This window comes from Aotus nancymaae, unplaced genomic scaffold (assembly GCF_030222135.1).
Source record: "Aotus nancymaae isolate 86718 unplaced genomic scaffold, 86718_ANA_hifiasm-v0.15.2.pri h1tg000049l, whole genome shotgun sequence".
Lineage (NCBI taxonomy): Eukaryota > Metazoa > Chordata > Mammalia > Primates > Aotidae > Aotus > Aotus nancymaae.
The window spans coordinates 21,712,886-21,731,242 of NW_026988463.1; the positions used below are offsets into that span (position 1 = coordinate 21,712,886).

The 18,357-nt window shown below is 45.1% G+C and overlaps 2 protein-coding genes across 3 annotated transcripts in view; both read right to left on the reverse strand.

Moving 5' to 3' along the window:
- Positions 1 to 2,984: 2,984 nt before the first annotated feature.
- Positions 2,985 to 12,950, reverse strand: NDUFAB1 (NADH:ubiquinone oxidoreductase subunit AB1). The gene is made up of 5 exons (XM_012464735.3): positions 12,757 to 12,950; positions 7,563 to 7,685; positions 5,725 to 5,812; positions 4,255 to 4,354; positions 2,985 to 3,146 (listed from the first exon to the last, which is right to left on the reverse strand). Exons 1-4 carry the CDS (start codon positions 12,922 to 12,924, stop codon positions 4,263 to 4,265), a joined length of 471 nt encoding a protein of 156 aa, XP_012320158.2. The 5' UTR covers positions 12,925 to 12,950; the 3' UTR covers positions 2,985 to 3,146; positions 4,255 to 4,262.
- Positions 12,951 to 15,638: 2,688 nt separating this feature from the next.
- PALB2 (partner and localizer of BRCA2) overlaps positions 15,639 to 18,357 on the reverse strand; it is a 36,481-nt gene continuing 33,762 nt past the window's right edge. For both annotated transcript variants that reach the window (XM_012464736.2, XM_012464737.3), the window contains exon 13: positions 15,639 to 16,136. In XM_012464736.2, coding sequence (XP_012320159.2) covers positions 15,926 to 16,136 — 211 coding nt within the window. In that variant the 3' untranslated portion in view covers positions 15,639 to 15,925. The remainder of the gene's footprint in view (positions 16,137 to 18,357) is intronic.

Genomic DNA, 18,357 nt, shown 5'->3' on the forward strand with positions numbered 1-18,357 from the left:
TGGATCACCAGTGCCTAGTAAGTGCTCAAGCTTTTTTTTTTTTTAAAGACGGGTTTCTTCGTGTTGATCAGGCTGGTCTCGAACTCCTGACCTCAGGTGATCTGACCCACTCCCAAAGTGCTGGGATTACAGGTGTGAGTCACCATGCCTGGCCTCAAGCTATTGTTAAGTAAATGCAGTTGTAAAAAACACTTGCCTTATCCTCCAATTTGGCAGTTTTCCAAGATACGTTGCTAAGTATTGAAAAAAAGAAGAAAGGCCTAGTGTAACAATGTATGATTTTTATGACTGAAAAGAATATGCTTTCTATTACTATAAATAGTATTAGTTTTAGTATATTTCTATTACTGGGCCCAGGACCTCACACCTGTAATCCCAGCACTTTGGGAAGTGGAGGCAGCAGGATCTTTTGAGCCCAGGAGTCCGAGACCAGTCTGGGTAACACAGTGAGATCCCATCTCTACAAATAACTTTAAAAATTAGCAGTGGTGTGCCTACTTGGGAGGCTGAGGCAGGAGGACGGCCTAAGCTTGAGAGGTTGAGGAGGCTGCGGTGAACCATGATCGTGCCACTGCACTCAGACTGGGTAAGAGAGTGAATGTCTCAAAAGAAAAAGAGGTCTGCATTTGACCCAGCAATCCTATTAAGGGGTATACATAAAGGAATATAAATCATTCTATACATTCTATAAAGGCACATGGATGCCTATGTTCACTGCAGCACTATTCACAATAGCAAAGACATGGAATCAACCTAAATGCCCATCAACTATAAAGTGGATTTAAAAAAAAAAGTGTGGTGAGCCGAGATCGCGCCATTGCACTCCAGCCTGGGTAACAAGAGCGAAACTCCGTCTCAAAAGAAAAAAAAAAAAAAGTGTGTAGGCTGGGCACAGTGGCTCTCGCCTGTAATCCTAGCACTTCAGGAGACCGAGGCAGGCGGATCACTTGAGGTCAGGAGTTTGAAACCAGCCTGGCCAACATGGTGAAACCCCGAAACCCCATCTCTACTAAAAATAAAAAACAGTTATCTGGGCGTGGTGGCAGACACCTGTAATCCAGCTACTCAGGAGGCTGAGGCAGGAGAATCGCTTGAACCTGGGAGGTGGAGGTTGCAGTGAGCTGAGATCATGCCACTGCACTCCTGCCTGGCAGCAAAGCAAGGCTCCGTCTCAAAAAGAAAAAAAAAAAAAGAAAATGTGTACATGCATGCTCTTGCATGCACACACACGCCCACACACCCCCATGGAATACTATGCAGCTATAAACAAGAATGAGATCATGTCCTTTGCAGCAACATGGATGCAGCTATATCCTAAATGAACACAGGAACAGAAAACCAAATACCATGTTCTCACTTGTAAGTGGGAGCAAAACATTGAGTAAACATGGCAGGGGCCGGGCGCGGTGGCTCACGCCTGTAATCCCAGCACTTTGGGAGGCCGAGGCAGGTGGATCATGAGGTCAAGAGATCGAGACCATCCTGATCAACATGGTGAAACCCCATCTCTACTAAAAATACAAAAAATTAGCTGGGCATGGTGGCTCGTGCCTGTAATCCCAGCTACTCAGGAGGCTGAGGCAGGAGAATTGCCTGAACCCAGGAGGCAGAGGTTGCAGTGAGCCGAGATGGCGCCATTGCACTCCAGTCTGGGTAACAAGAGCGAAACTCCGTCTAAAAAAAAAAAAAAAAAAATGGCAGAAGGGAACAGTAGGCACTGGGGCTTACTGGAGGGTGGGCAGAGGATGAGGATCCAAAAAATACCCATCGGGGCTGGGCGCTGTGGCTCATGCCTGAAATCCCAGCACTTTGGGAGGATGAGATGGGCGGATCACCTGAGGTTAGGAGTTCAAGATCAGCCTGGCCAACATGGTGAAACCCTGTTATCATCAACTAAAAATACAAAAAATCAGCTGGGCGTGGTGGTGGGTGCTGTAATCTCATCTCAGCTATTCGGGAGGCTGAGGCAGGAGAGTCACTTGGACTTGGGAGGTGAGGGTTGCACTGAACTGAGATTATGCCACTGCATTCCACCTGGGCAACAAGAGTGAAACTCCATCTCAAAAAACCCATTGGGTACTATACTTATTACCTGGGTGATAATCTGTACACCAAACCCCATGACACACAATTTACCTGTAACAAACCTGCACATGTACCCTTGAACCTAAATGCTAAAAAATATATATATGTCTGTCTAACATGCCTGGAATAACTCTAGAGCAACCCAGAAGGAACCAGCCTATTGGTACATGCAGGAAGGGAAGCAGATGTGAGTGTGGACTGAATCCCAGAGCTGACTCCCATCCTGCAACCACCTCATCCCTCAGCCATTGGATTCTCTTCTGGCTGAGGGCCCCTCATCTCAGTTCCTCTGCCTTGAAGGCACTTCTTACTACAGGCTTACTACAGGCCTTTGGTTCCTCTTCCCTCCCAATACTAGAAATATCAGTAAGAGAGCAATTATTTTGATGTAACTCTCAAACTAAACCTCATCAAGAGCTAGGCAATTCGTACATGTTATTTACATCAACCCCAAGGAATCGACACAGTGCTAAGAGTAAAAGGGGCGGAACTGATATTGATGTGTGACAAAGGGACACAATGTCAAACTGACCTTCCAGGAGGAAAGAGAGCCTCCATTCTCCAGAACTGTTAAATTCTATTCATTTGGAAAGGGATCTTTAGGACAGGGATGAAAAAGTAGTCCAACATGCTGACATCAGCTGACACATCTGATAATAAGCTAATGAAAACTAAAAAAAATTTTTTTGAAACAAAAAGTCCTTTTCCATGAATGTATTTACTCCTGACACAAAGGTGGGGAGACAGCCTTACTTCAAGTACACTGCTGGAGAAGCCACTGTTTTTGACATGCATGAATACCAATGACAAATGAGATAGGCCTTTACAGATATTAAGCAATGGCAATACAAAAAAGCACTTTATAGACATCACTGAAAAACTGAAGACTGAGGAAAATGTTGGTTTTATAGATTTATTTTCAAAGAGAAAAACACTTACACAATTTAAATACAAGTCCCTCAGAATTACTCTGTCAGAGCCAGCAATAATGCCGAACTGTGTCCTCACTGCCAGACATTCATCAATATCATCTGTGTCCTCTCTCAACAAAGCTAAAGGGTCTGGAAAAGACAAAGGAAGTTCAATGTTATTTTTGGTGTATTCTTACTAATGGTAAGTGACATCTTTCAGGTGCTAAAAATGCAGCATCTGGCTGACCGCAGTGGCTCATGCCTGTAATCTCAGCACTTTGGGAGGCCAAGATGGGCAGATCATCTGAGGTCAGAAGTTCAAGACCAGCCTTGCCAACATGGTGAAACCCCATTTTTACTAAAAATACAAAAATTAGCTGGGTGTGGTGGTACACGCCTGTAATCCCAGCTATTCAGGAGGCTGAGGCAGGAGAACTGCTTGAACCCAGGAGGCAGAGGTTGCAGTGAACCAAGATCATGCCGCTGTGCTCCAGCCTGGGCAACAGAACAAGATTCCATCTTAAAAAAAAAAAAAAAAAAAAAAAAAAAAGCAGTCACTAAAAGCTAAAGATGCTAACACAATGTTTTAATTCAAAAAGTCTTAACTGATTATTCTAGAACCTAAGTAACAAGAGCTATTATTTACTGAGAGGCTTCTTTACATCATTGTATTAAGCTATATACATACTCTCTTCAATTTTGCCTTCACAAAAGCCCCAGGTAGGCCCTATCATTACCCCCAGATTATATATGAGGAAACAGGCTTACAGAGCTAAGCAGCCTACCTGAGACCACCAGACTTAAACAGAGTGTGCCAGAGCTGGGAATAAACTTGGATGTCTCTGACTTCAAAGTCCATCCTCTTATCTGTGAGGCCTCTCTTGCCTAAGAGCCAGGTCACCTCAGTGTCTTACCCAGCAGGCTGGGCTTGCCTTGGGTGAGTAATTGAGGGAGACAGAGGTTTCCAGGTTACCCTGCTCAGTACTTTGTATAAGACTCTGCTTTTGTTAGGAGAGCTGACAATCAAGGGAGTCCTGTCTAGGAATGACAGCTCTCAACCTCTCAAAGATAAAGATCACCACCAGGGCTGGGCCCCTTTGAGTGGCAGACAACAGAAAAGGGCTTGCATTTTCTAAGTAGTGAAAAATCTCTGTCAAGCATTTCCATTTTCTATTTCTTCTTGAGTTTCCTTTATTGAAGAACCACCGACAGATTAAATCTATGGGTGAACACCATTTTTATAAGTCTAATTATTTACCTGATACTTTATTCATATACATCCTTCTTATCTGCAATGTAATCTACAATTTCTTGTGGACACATTAACTTTTCCGCATCCAAATCAGGAATTTCAAACCCTAAAAGAAAAATATACAATGTGAGAGAGTTAAAAAAAAAATCCTTTAGAACTGAAAGTACCTGACCCTTCTACAACACCTACAAGTATATAAAAAAATTCAGCAACCTTGAATCCCATTTAGCTTGTGGGCCAGTTAGGTTCTAGACAGTGTGCATACAGGTTGGGTACCATGTTTCAGAGGTATGTTTGTTTGTTTGAGATAGAATTCACATAATAGAAAATTCCTCCTTGTGTGTGTATATATATATATATATATGTAGTTTTTAGTATGTTCACAACATTGTGCAACCATCACCATTGTCTAACTCTAGAACATTTCATCACCCGAAAAGAAACCCAGTGCCCATCAGCAGTCACTCCCCATCCTCCCTACCCCTGGCAACCACTAGTCTACTTTCTGTCTCTGGATCTGCCTCTTTCTGAGATTTCATGTAAATGGTATATAACTCTGTGTCTGGCTTCTTTCACTCAGCACATTCTCAAGGTTCACTGTGTTGTAACATGTGTCACACATGCATTTTTTTTTATGATGGTTGGTTTTTTATAAATGGCTGGGTTTAGATAGTTAGCTTACTTTGGGCCAAACACTGTGCTGAGCATTTTACACATAACCTCTAATTCCCCAGCAATTCAAATCCTGGGGTTCCTACTATGATCACCCCCACTTTACAGCTGAGGAAACAGGCTTTGAGAGATAGTTACTTATCCAGGCTCATACCTAACTAAGCTCATTTCTAGACCTGGTACTCTTAAGCACTAGGCAAAGGATTCCATCCTAGTCAGCACCATCTGTGAGGAATGTTAACTAGGCCCTGCTCTGCAGAACAGCATGGAAGTCCCTTGATCTCCTATTCAACCAATTCATCCAGAAACAGCCAGGGAGCCTTATAGGGTCTCACTTGCACAACACACAGTCCCAAACTTGGAGTGTGCATGTAAGCCATGATAGGAGACCAAGGCCAGAGGGCTCTGGGTCCATCTCTTGTCCAGGCACACCTCATTACTTCTATCTGGCTTGTGTTACCCAAGCTCATGAGGGGCTGATGTGTCATCAGCAGGTGTTCCGGGGAGGCTTTTGCCCTGGACTCAGTCCCCTGGAGCCATCTCTGGTCATTTGGCTCTTGGCAGCACACTGGGCACTCTGCTGGGCTTGTGCTAAGTGCTTTCTGAATAAATGTACCATCCCTAAGGCTTACTTCACCTGATGGTAAGTGGGCAGGAAGGTGTGTGGGTAGGGCAGTGGATGCTACTGTTTCTATTAATACTTAATTCTAATTCCAATTCAGACTCCCAGCATTTCTTTCAGTTTAATCCACCTAAATCAAAAATCACAGTATGTAGATACGAGACTGAGCCTGCGTGCATTACCAAATTCGTCTTCCATGGCCATGATAATCTCCACTTGGTCCAAACTGTCTAAGCCCAGGTCTTTCATAAAATGAGAATTTACGGAAAGCTGCAAGAAAGGAGCACCAAACACACAATTTAGCCCATGAAAGCATTTGCTTCCCAAGGTAACAGGGTGGTACAATGCCACGTAATCACGATATCCAATTTTTTTTAAATAAACAGAAGCCATAAGTGCCATTATATACGTAACCTGTGCTGGTACTACATGGTTTGCTTTATCTTACTCAACTTCGTTTTGAAGTGGTGAACAATATATACATAGCTAATGAAGGATTTCACTGAATATGGATTTTTTTTGTTTGTTTTTATTAAGACAGAGTCTTGCTCTGTCCCAGGCTGGAGTGCAATGGCACGATCTTGGCTCATTGCAACCTTGGCCTCCCGGGTTTAAGTGATTCTTGTGCCTCAGCCTGCTGAGTAGCTGGGATTACAGGCACATGCCACCATGCCCAGCTAATTTTTTTGTATTTTTAGGACAGACGGGGTTTTTTGGCCAGGCTGGTCCTGAACTCCTGACCTCAGATGATCCACCCTCCTCAGCCTCCCAAAGTGCTGGGATTACAGGCGTGAGCCACCACGCCCAGCCCAAACTGTATGTTTTACTGAGATCTCTGATCATTGTTCTGAATGACATCAGAAGAAGTTTGGGTATTTTTGCTGCCTTACTGACAACTAAGGCCTAGACCCCACACGGTGGCCTGCCTCAAAAATAGCAGACTATTATAAAATGCAGGCAGCTTCATGTTACAAAGTGTTTACTATCACCCTGCCTTTAATTTAGACCTCAGGATCACCAGGAATGATTCTTCAAAATCCCATATCAAAAACAAACTACCCTACCTACACAACGGATTCAGTTTTTTGTTATTGTTGTTAGACAGTTTCACTCTGTCACCCAAGCTGAAGTACAATGGCGTGATCTTGGCTCACTGCAACCTCCACCTCCCAGGTTTAAGCAATTCTCCTGCCTCAGTCTCCTCAGCAGCTGGGATTACAAGCGCCTGCCACCATGCCCAGCTAATTTTTGTATTTTTAGTAGAGACGGGGTTTCACCATGTTGGCCAGGCTGGTCTTAAACTCCAGGCCTCAGGTGATCCGCCAGCCCTGGCTTCCCAAAGTGCTGGGATTACAAGCGTGAGCCATCGCACCCGGCCAGATTCAATTTTTAAAGAAGAAAATTTTAAAAACCTACCATATCAGAAAAATTCCAAGTTAAAAATGCAAGGATCATTTACACTATACTGCCACCTGTGGGTTTTTTTTTTTTTTTTTGAGACAAGAGTCTCACTCTATTGCCTAGGCTGTAGTGCACTGGCACAACCTCGGCTCACTGCAACCTCCACCTCCTGGGTTCAAGTAATTCTCCTGTCTCAGCCTCCTTGGTAGCTGGGATTACAGGTACACACCACCATGCCCGGCTAATTTTTGTATTTTTAGTAGAGACAGGGTTTCACCATCTTGGCCAGTTGGTCTTGAACTCCTGACCTTGTGATCCACCCGCCGCGGCCTCCCAAAGTGCTGTGATTGATTATAGGCGTGAGCCACCACGCCCGGCCCCACTTGTATTTTTAAAAAGGGTGAGACATACCCACATATAATATACACATGTGTGTATACTTCTTAATATATGCATTGAGTATTTCTGGAAACGCACATGAAACTGGTAGTGCTGGCTGTCTTCCAGAATGGGCCTGGGTGGCTGGGAGCCAGGGAGATTTTTACTGAGTATCTTTCCCTTTGCATTTTGTACCATGTGAATTAATACTCTAAAGAAAAAAATTCAAACCATCAGTTACCTTCTCTGGGTCAATCTTGTCATAGAGTTTCAATACGTAAAGAACACGGTCCTGGATGCCCTCTAATGTCAAAGGGGGCGCTTCGCAATACTGGCGGCACAACTGTGTAATTCTACCTGGAACCTGGAGAGAAAGCAGGAAGGAAACACTGTCATTGAACCGAAAATGCCTCTAAATCAGTGCACAAACCTATAGGTAACTTTCACAAAACTTTTGGGGCTTTAGGGAACCCACATCATCTGATTCTAATTGTGGCCATTAGGACACACCAAGTTGCAGAGCTTGGTAGTCACAGAAGCCCTAACAGTTCAGCAGCATCTTATGCCTCCTTCCTGGGAGTCAGGACTGGCCCCTCTGCCTCCTGGGTTCAACCCTCAGGCTCTGGACATTCATCCTGCTCTGTGACACAAACTGCCACTAAAATTGTCTAGTGCCTGCAGAAATGCCTATGTCTTCTCATGGCATCTTCAGCATCCTGAGGCCTCTATAGGGTGCTGCCACCTTTAATTGGCAGACCCAAGTCAAAATAACCCACAAGGAAAGAGCTGTCATGGTAAACCCAAAGGCAATTCAAACTGAGGACCATACACCAGAAAAGTCTAGTTTGGCTCCAGCAGTTATCTCCTTGACTTCAGCCAGGACAAAGAAAGCTGGCCACTACAGTCATTACATTCCAATCTATTTCTCTTCCAGAGAGGCTTGCCTCATGGCCACCAGCCAGACCATGAGCCCTTCTAGCCTCTGCCATGTTAGAACAATATGTCACGTTATCTCTGGTATTAGTTGGCTCAGTGTTTAACTAGGTATTAGGGTCTTGACCAGATTTCATTCAACAAATGTGGAATGAGCTGCAATCACAGGTCAGGGGGTTTAATGTTGTGGAAGGTACCATGCAGAACAAGAGAAAACAAAACAGGTATCTGGCAGTTTTGCTCAGTACAGGAATCCCTAATCTAAGTTGGTCTGTTTACCTCCTGAAGTTGATTTTAAGTCCAAGGCTTGGCGTTCTTAAGGCATTTACCATTGAAAGTGGGACTGCTTGTTAGGGCTCAGGTCCCTGACACTTACAAAGGTCTATGAAAAATCGTAATAAACACTGCCCAGGGAACCAAACCAGTATAACCTCTATATAAGAAACATTAATCTTGCAAAAAGAACAGATATTAGGCCAGGTGTGGTATCTCACACCTGTAATCCCAGCACTTTGGGAAGCCAAGGTGGGCCAATCACTTGAGGCCAGCAGTTTGAGACCAGCCTGGCCAACACGGTGAAGCCCTATCTCTACTAAAAATACAAAAGTTAGCCGGGTGTGGTGGTGCATGCCTCTATGAGTCCAGGATTTCAAAGCTGCAGATATGTGATCGTGCCACTGCACTCCAGTCTGGGTGACAGAAACCTTGTCTCCAAAAAAAAGAAAGAAAAAAAGAAAAGGAAATAAGGCAAGGCATGAAAGTGCAGTGCTTTTCTAGGTAAGAAGACATTAGCTCATGTTAGGAGATGGTACACAGATGACAGGCTCCGAGGCTAGGAGGAAGGGCCTTAAGGGCCATGGGAACGGCCTGGGACTTTGTCTTAATGGGAGATGAATGACATGGACAGAGCACAGCCCTGAGTCCATCACAGTCATTCATTATCAGTCTGGTCCTGGTCCCAGTTCTGGAATAGCTAGCTTTTTTTTTGCACAAGTGCTGTCTTCATATGGGTACCATACCCCACAGAACTGCTGGAAATTCTCTCTGTGCTCCAGCTGCTGGACAGTGTAGATTCAATGCCTGCCTGGATCAAGTATAAGACTTCCAGGCTGTATTTTAGGTCACTGCCCCCTTTTTTTTTTTTTTCCCCCTCCTACATTCTATTTTATATCATCTGGTATTTTTATACTCAAGAAAGCTGCCTTAGCTCCTTTTGGGAAAAAGGGTGTAAATGAGTAACTAGTTGCTCTGGAGATGGCATAGCGGATGAATGTGAGGAGGGGAAATTTCACAGCAGGGAACAGGTAGCATGAGCAATAGTCCAAATGAGATGAACAAGGGCTAGAGGTGGAGGTCTGGGATATACAGCAATAACAGAAACCAAGAGTGAAGAGGCAGTCCAAGGAGCGTGTGTGGTAAAAGAACTCTGGAGCCTACCAACATTTAAGAGTTAGGCACGCCAGGTGTGATGGCTCATGCCTGTAATCCCAGCACTTGGGAAGCTGAGGCAGGAGGATCACTTAAGCCCAAGAGTTCACAACTAGCTTAGGCAACATAAGGAGATCCTGTCTTTACAAAAAAAGACAGACATCAAAAAATTAGCCAGGCATGGCGGCTCATGCCTCTAGTCCCAGTTATTCAGGAGGCTGAGGCGGGAGGACCACTTGAGTTCAGGAGGTCAAGGCTGTAGTGAGCCATGATCATGTCACTGCACTCCAGCCTGAAAGGCAAAGTGCCAACAAGGTAGGGGGACAAACCAACCAAGGGAGAACAGTGTCACAACAGCTTAGCGAAGAAGACAGCAGCAGAGAAGGAGCCGGCAAGTTGGACATAAAGGCTGCAAAGTGTTCAATAAAGATGTAAGCTAATGTCTTTCTTTTGTGTTCATCTCTGCATCTCTCAACAGCTAGTATAAGTCCTGGCACATAGCTGGCCATCAATATCTTTGAATGAACTTAGTCAAAACCACTTTGTAAATATAAATAAAATGATTCCTCTGCTGTATATGCAAGCCAAGCAGCCACAGTGGAACATTTCTGAGCTCGTTGCTATTCAAAGCATGGTCCAAGGAACACCAGCAGCAGGATCTTCTGGAAGCCCACTGGAAGTGGAAACTCTCTGACCCCTTCCCAGACCTGAATCAGAATCTGTATTTTAACCCAATCAACAACGAGAATCAATGCTGTGAGAACAAGGACAATCACTTCACATTTTAGCCTGAAGTTGGTATCAATCTTAGGAACCAGACAATCATCAATTCTACCTACTGCCTTTTCTTTTTCTTTTTTTTTTTTTTTTTTGAGACAGAGTCTCGCTCTGTCGCCCAGTCTAAAGTGCAGTGGCGTGATCTCAGCTCATAGCAACCTTTACCTCCCAACATCAAGCAGTTCTCCTGCCTTAGCCTCCCAAGTAGCTGGGACTACAGGCATGCGCCATCATGCCCAGCTAATTTTTGTATTTTCAGTAGAGACAGGGTTTCACCATGTGAGCCAGGATGGTTTCGATCTCTTAACCTCATGATCCACTCGCCTTGGCCTCCCAAAATGCTGAGATTACAGGCATGCGCCACCATGCCCGGCCTACCTACTGCTTTTTTAACTCTTGATTTCAAGGTGACACTTTTAATCTTTCGATACAGCCAATAGTGCAATGTCCAATGAATTAATCCATTAAACTATCAGTGAATATCAACACTGACTTCACAAAAGAAACACCTGATGACTTCTAAAAATAGTCACCTATTATTCAACTCTAGATTCTGTCCATTTGGCCTGGGCTGGATTATTTATTTATTTGTTTAAGATGATCTGCCTCCCAGGCTGGAGTGCAGTAGCACAATATTGGCTCCCTAAAACCTCTGCCTCCTGGGTTCAAGCAATCCTCCCACCTTAGCCTCCCGAGTAGCTGGGACTAGTCAGGAGGCATGCGACACCATGCTCGGCTAATTTCTGTATTTTTGTAGAGACGGGGTTCCACCATGTTGCCCAGGCTGGTCTCAAGCGATCCACCCACTTCAGCCTCCCAAAGTCCTGGGATTACAGGCATGAGCCACCGTGCCTGGCCAGACACACTTATTTTTCACACTAACATGCAGTCAAGGTTGAAACCACTATTGTCTGAAGTCCATGACTTTGAAAAGGGGTTTCATAACCTGACCTTGGGAGTCTATCCTACCTTAAGATGGTTATTTTTTCTTAATTGGACTTCAGAATCACCTGGAGAATTTAGACAACAAGCCGGGTGCAGTGGCTCATGCCTGTAATCCCAGCACTTTGGGAGGCCGAGGTGGGCGGATCACAAGATCAGGAGTTCGAGACCAGCCTGGCCAATATGGTGAAATTCCGTGTCTACTAAAAATATAAAAACTAGCCAGGCGTGGTGGTGGGTGCCTGTAGTCCCAGCTGCTGAGATGGCTGAGGCAGGATAATCGCTTGAACCCGGGAAGCCGAGGCTGCAGTGAGCCGAGATCGTGCCACTCCACTACAGCCTGGGCGACAGATTGAGACTCCGTCTCAAAAACAACAACGACGATGGCGATGACAACAGCAAAAGCCGTGCCAGGGCCTCATCCCAGAGGAATAATTCAGGAGGAAGAGGGAGGGGCAAGCATTTTTTTTTTTAAGTTATCCAGGTAATTTGAATGTGCAGCCAGGTTTGAAAATCACTGCCTCCTGGCGTTTCAGCCTCATGCAGATTTCACTAGCTTAAGCTATGTACTACAAGGTGCAGTCGTTCCTTGGTATTAACGCAGGGAATTGGTTCCAGAACCCCTGACTATACCCAAATCCTCACACACTCACGTCCTGCAGTCAGCCTTGCAGAATCCGTTGATAGGAAGAGCTAGCCCTCCTTACATGCGCGGCCGCACATCCCGTAAATACTGGCCGTGTTTGGTTGAAAAAATCTCCTTATAAGTGAACACGCGCAATTCAAATCCTTATTGTTTAAACAACACCTGTACTTGCTTTCTAGAATTACTTCCAGGAGTCCTGGACACAGGCAAAAAGTGGCCGCAAGGAAAAGTAAGGACATAACTGCAGGGAGAGAACTGCTCTAGAGAAGGCTACTGTAGCCAGTGTGGCTGCCTCTTTGCTTGCTGTTACCACTACAACACGGTGACCACTATTTTGAGACCGCAGGAGGTGCTTTACCCGCATGAACTGATCTAATCCTCATTGCTACTCCGCAAGGTAGAGACCAGGATCCCAATTTTGCAGATGTGAGCGAGGATAGAAGACTCGTCCGAAGTTTTTGTAAGCGGCAGCCAGCACTGGAACCCAGAGGTGCTGGACTCCAGTCTCTGCTCTTGCTCGTTACTACGAGGTCACCCAGTCTCCCGACAGGGATCAACTAAACACCGTTAGGCAGCGGGACTGGGAGCAACCCGGCTGCCCCCCGGTCACCCCCGCCTGCAGCTGGCGCGGCCGGGGTGCCCGACCTCCACTTCCACCGGGGCCGATCCCTGACCCCTGACAATCCCCAGCAAAGTCACAGCGAGTCACCTGCGCGAGCACCAAGGCCGGCTGCGAGGGCCCGGGCCTCGTCCGGGTCCCCGCGGAGCACAAAGCGGTGCTGAAATGCTGGGCGGCGGCCAGCATGCAGACCCGGGGCAGCGGCGCGAAGGCCGCAGGCAGGCGGCGGACACAAGAGGAAAGGACACGAGACGCCATGGCTACGCCGACCCAGGATGCACTGCGTCGCCGCCTCCGGCCCAGGGCTCCTATCCCGCAGCGCGCAGGCAACGCACAGAGCGGCGCTGTCGGGCATCGCCGACAGTAGCGGCCCCTGGCGGCTCCTGGAGGCGCTGCGCCCTGAGAGCCCATCCATGTTCGTAGGCGAACATCGGCTTGGTGCCAGAATTAAGCTGTGCAGATGCCGCGTCTTTCCCCAAACACTGCTCATTGACACGAGAAAGCTATCACTTTTTCTCTGAAAGTTCTGAAATACATCTATTTAAACGTTAGGAGCCGGGCGCGGTGGCTCACGCCTTTAATCCTAGCACTTTGCGAGGCCAAGGCGGCAGGACTGCTTGAGCTCAGGAGTTCAAGACCAACCTGGCCAACACACCAAGATTTCGTTTATATTACAGAAAAGATTAAAAAAAGAGAAAAAGGTTTTGATTCCATGATTCTTCCACAGGTATTAACATTTATCTAGGCTGGGCACGGTGGCTCACGCCTGTAATCCCAGCATTTTGGGAGGCTGAGGCGAGCGGATAACAAGGTCAGGAGTTTGAGACCAGTCTGGCCAACATAGTGAAACCTCATCTCAACTAAAAATACAAAAATTAGCCGGGTGTGGTGGCGGGCGCCTGTAGTCCCAGCTATTCCGGAGGCTGAAGCGGGAGCAGGCGGAGGTTGCGGTGAGTCGAGACTACACCATTGCACTCCAGCCTGGGTGACTTGACTCTTGTTTTTTAGACTCTGTCTTATATTCTGTCTAATATATATGTATATATGTATATATATTTTTTCTTTTGAGACCTAGTCTCACTCTTTGACCAGGCTGGAGTGCAATGGCGCCATTTCAGCTCACTGCAAACTCTGCCTCCCAGGTTCAAGTGATTCTCCTGCTTCAGCCTTCCAAGTAGCTGGGATTGTAGGCCCATGCCACCATGCCTGGCTAATTTTGTATTTTTAGTAGAGATGGGGTTTCACCATGTTGGCCAGGCTGGTCTCAAACTCCTGACCTCAGGTGATCCTCTGGGCTCAGCCTACCAAACTACTGGGATTACAGGCATGAGCCACTGCACCTGGCCAAAAAATTTTTTTAATAAAATAAAAAATATATTCTAAGAATGTTAGGCAAATTAAAACTTATAGCTTGGGATAAAATTTCCAATGATCAGCTGAGTGCGGTAGCTCACGCCACTAATTCCAGCACTTTGGGAGGCTGAGGCAGGCAGATCACCTGAGGTCAGGAGTTCGAGACCAGCCTGGCCAACATGGTGAAACCCCATCTCTACTAAAAATACAAAAATTAGCCGGTTGTCGTGGCACATGTCTGTAGTCCCAGCTACCCAAGAGGCTGAGGCAGGATAATCATTTGAACCCAGGAAATGGAGGTTGCAGTGGGCTGAGATTGTACCACTGCACTCCAGCCTGGGTGACAGAGCAAGACTTTGTCTCAAAAAAAAAATTTCCAATGATCACAACAGATTGGTACTTTAACAATTCCTTTCTGGGCACAGTGGCTCGTACCTGTAATCTCAGCACTTTGGGAGGCAGAGGTGGGTGGATCACAAGATCAGGCATTCGAGACTAGCCTGGCCAACATGGTAAAACCCCATCTCTACTCAAAATGCAAAAATTAGCTAGGCATGGTGACACGTGCCTGTAATCCCAGCTACTCTGGAGGCTGAGCCAAGAGAATTGCTTGAACCCAGGAGGTAGAGGTTGCAGTGAGCTGAGATCATGCCACTGCACTCCAGCCTGGGTGACAGAGCAAGACTCTGTCTTGGTTAAAAAAAAAAAAAAAAATTCTCTCAAATCACTTAGGCAAAGGTGAAGGTGATGTACTCAGTAAAGCTGTGTTATTGACTCAAAAGTGACTCTATAGCTACTCAGGAGGATGAAGCAGGAGGGTAGCCTGAGGCCAGGAGTTCAGTGTCAGCCTGGGCAACATAGTGAGATCCTGTCTCTTAAAAAACAGAAAAATTAGCTGGCCATGGTGAAGTGCACCTGTAGTTCCAGTTACTCAGGAGGCTGAGGCAAGAGGATTGCTTGAGTCCAGGAGTTTGAGGCTATAGTGAGCTATGATTGCCCCACTGCACTCCAGCCTGGGTGTCAGAGTGGCAGTGGCTCACACCTGTAATCCCAGCACTTTGGGAGGCCAAGGCAGGTGGATCACTTGAGGTCAGGAGTTCAAGACCAACCTGAGAGACCCTCTCACCAACATGGTGAGACCCTGTCTCTACTAAAAATACAAAAATTAGCTGGGTGTGGTAGTGGGCACCTGTAATCCCAGTTACTTGGGAGGCTGAGGCAGGAGAATCTCTTGAACCTGGGAGGCAGAGGTTGCAGTAAGTCAAGATCATGCCACTGCACACCAGCCTGGGTGACAGGGTGAGGCTCTGTCTCAAAAAAAAGTGACTCTAGTGATAATGCACCACTGCCATGAAGGATACATGAAAGAATGAAAAAGAATAAGAGTATTCCTAAATTAGGATATTTTAATAGGTTTCATATTATTTTAGTATGTATGTAAAAATAAAGTATTACAAATAGCACAAAAAGTATATTGCGTATTAGTGTAGTAAGTTAACTGAACTGAAATTTATACTTACTGGGCAAATGCTATTGATTAAATATCCTAGTTGTACAATAATTAGTTCTTGCTTCTTAAAGTGATCTTGAAATAATGGGAAACAATAATATGCCAAGCAGAATGTATAAAAATAAGTATTTATTGCCATTTGAAACTTTATGTACACCTTTAAAAGCACATGTGCAAATGTGAGGAATTACAAAAATTAACCTAAAGCCCTTTTTCTCAAAGTAAACATAAATGTACATCCAAGATCAATGGTTCAGAATAAAAAATAAGTCTGTCTGGACATATACAAGTAATTATTTTAAATGTCATTCAGATATTCTCCTTTATATTTAAAACTCCAAAAAATACTAAGAGGCCAAATATATACAGAAAATTGTGTTTCTGCTTTACCCTAACTTATGAGTAATGATATACAAATATATTTCCATCTTTTTGTCCAGCCAACAAATGAGAGTCTGTACCTGACCATTTCACAAAAGACCAGTTTTGGTCAGAGATAGGTGGGAGGAGGGCAGTGCAGTGACCGAGAAGTAAATCCCAAATGGCAATTGTTCCAGAAGTCAAGACTGCTGCTGCACAATGATCTTTCACGTCACCTTCCAGGAACCTGATAGCATACAAACAAGAAATAATTCAGATAACATATCCAAAAAATAAATTAAAAAACAAAAGGCCAAAACCACGTTCCCCAAACCAGCAACAGGAACAAAAATCCCTGTAATTATGAATGCCTGCATTTGCAGTCTTAGAGGTCTACTGGCTACTGTGTTGCAGTTTTGGACAGAATCACATGTCCAGTTCCTGCCAGTCTCTCTGATGCATTTTGTACCACTTGAAGGCTGGCTCACAGTGGCCTTTCTTCCACCCTCCATCATTCTGGCCAAACTCAGTCCCAACTCAGTGTCACTGCTCTTGCCATTCTCTCTCCCTGGCAGGCTCTCACCCCAGCTCTTAGTGTGGCTGAGTTCTTGTCATCATTCAGGCCTGTTAGGTCCATAGAAAGGTCACACCTAATCTGCTATCTGAAGCAGTGCACATAATACTGTAGTCTGTTCCATCTCTATGACATATCTGTTTTTATCTTCATTGCACTTTTCATTACTTGAGATTATCCTGTTTTCATATTCAGTGAGTATCTCCCTCATAAAAGATGCCATATATGAAGCAGAAACCTACCTGGTTGTCTTTTCAATTTAGACAAGGGCTCTGGAGTCAGCTACCTGGGTTTAAATTCTAACTCTACAATGTAAGAGCTGTGCAACCCTGGGCAAGTTATTTAACTTTATCAGTACAACAGGGATAATTTTAAGAGCACATACTTCACAGGACTGTTGTGAGGTTAAACGAAACAGTTCCTATAAAATGCTTAGCATAGTGCCTGGCACACAGGAGGTGCTCAATAAAAATTAGCTATTATTATTACTCACTGCTGTTATCACTGGTGCCTTGCAGAGTGCCTGGGGCATGGTCAGCTCTCAAAGAATATTATATGAATGAACTGCATGATACTTTTTATCCCTGGTTCCCACCCAACTTTGTGTACCTAACTGCTAACTTATCTTTGAAAACTCCTCAAGGTTTTCTTTCATAGTCTCTCCCCAACCCTCTACTGCCAATTAAGGTGCCTGCCCCTCCACTCTTGTACTCTCAAACAGTGCAAGCTTCATGTATTGTACTTTGTGCACTGAACAATAGTCACTAGTTTTCAACGAAATTAGAAGTGTTTTGTTTGTTTGTTTGTTTTTTGAGACAAAGTCTTGCTCTGTTGCCCAGGCTGGAGTGCAACGGCGAGATCTCAGCTCACTGCAACCTCTGCCTCCTGGGATCAATCAATTCTCCTGCCTCAGCTTCCCCAGTAGTTGAGATTACAGGTGCACACCACTGTACTGAGCTAATTTTTGTATTTTTAATGGAGACAGGGTTTCACCATGTTGGCCAGGTTGGTTTCAAACTCATGACCTCAAGTGATCCATCTGCCTCAGCCTCCCAAAGTGCTGGGATTACAGGTATGAGCCACCACGCCCAGCCAGAAATAGCAGTGTTTTGCTATGGTCTGAATGCTTGTGTCCCCCCAAAATTAATCTGTTGAAACCTAATCACCATGTGATAGTATTAGGAGGTGAGGCCTTTGAGAAGTGATTGGTGGTCTTGTAAAAGAGGCCCTAGAGAGCTGCCTTCTACCATGTGAGGACACAGTGAAAAGGTGCCATCTATGAACCAGGAAATGGGCCCTCACCAGACACTGAATCTGCCAGCACCTTGATCCTGGACTTCCCAGCCTACATTATGGTAAGAAATAAACTTTGTTGTTTATAGGCTACCCAGTCTGTGGTAGTTTGTTGTAGCAGCCTGATAGGACTAAGATATGTTTCCTATAGGATTGGTACCAAATAGGCTTTCAAGGATTCCTGAACAGATGAGTTTGAAAAGTCATAAAGGAAATGCTTGACCAAGCAGTTGTCTTTATCTTTAATCTCTAGGCCAATGACTACGGTTCTCTCTTCAAATCCAAGAAAGCAAGTTTTATATGAAAGCGTATACTGCAGATGACAGTTCTGAGGTTCTTAGGTTCTTAAAAAAAAAAAAAAATTAGCCAAGCATGATTGAATGTGGGAGGATGGCTTGAACCTAGGAGGCAGACTTGCGGTGAACTGAGATCGTGCCATCGCACTCTAGCGTGGGCAACAGAGCAAGACCCTGCGGAAGTGCCACAGCTATGCATAGGGATAATGTCTTTTAGAACATGCACTTATCAAATAAGCTTTGCATAAGGTCCAAAAAAACATGCATGGTGTCTGTCAAGGTCCCTTATCCTTGTGAGTTATTAA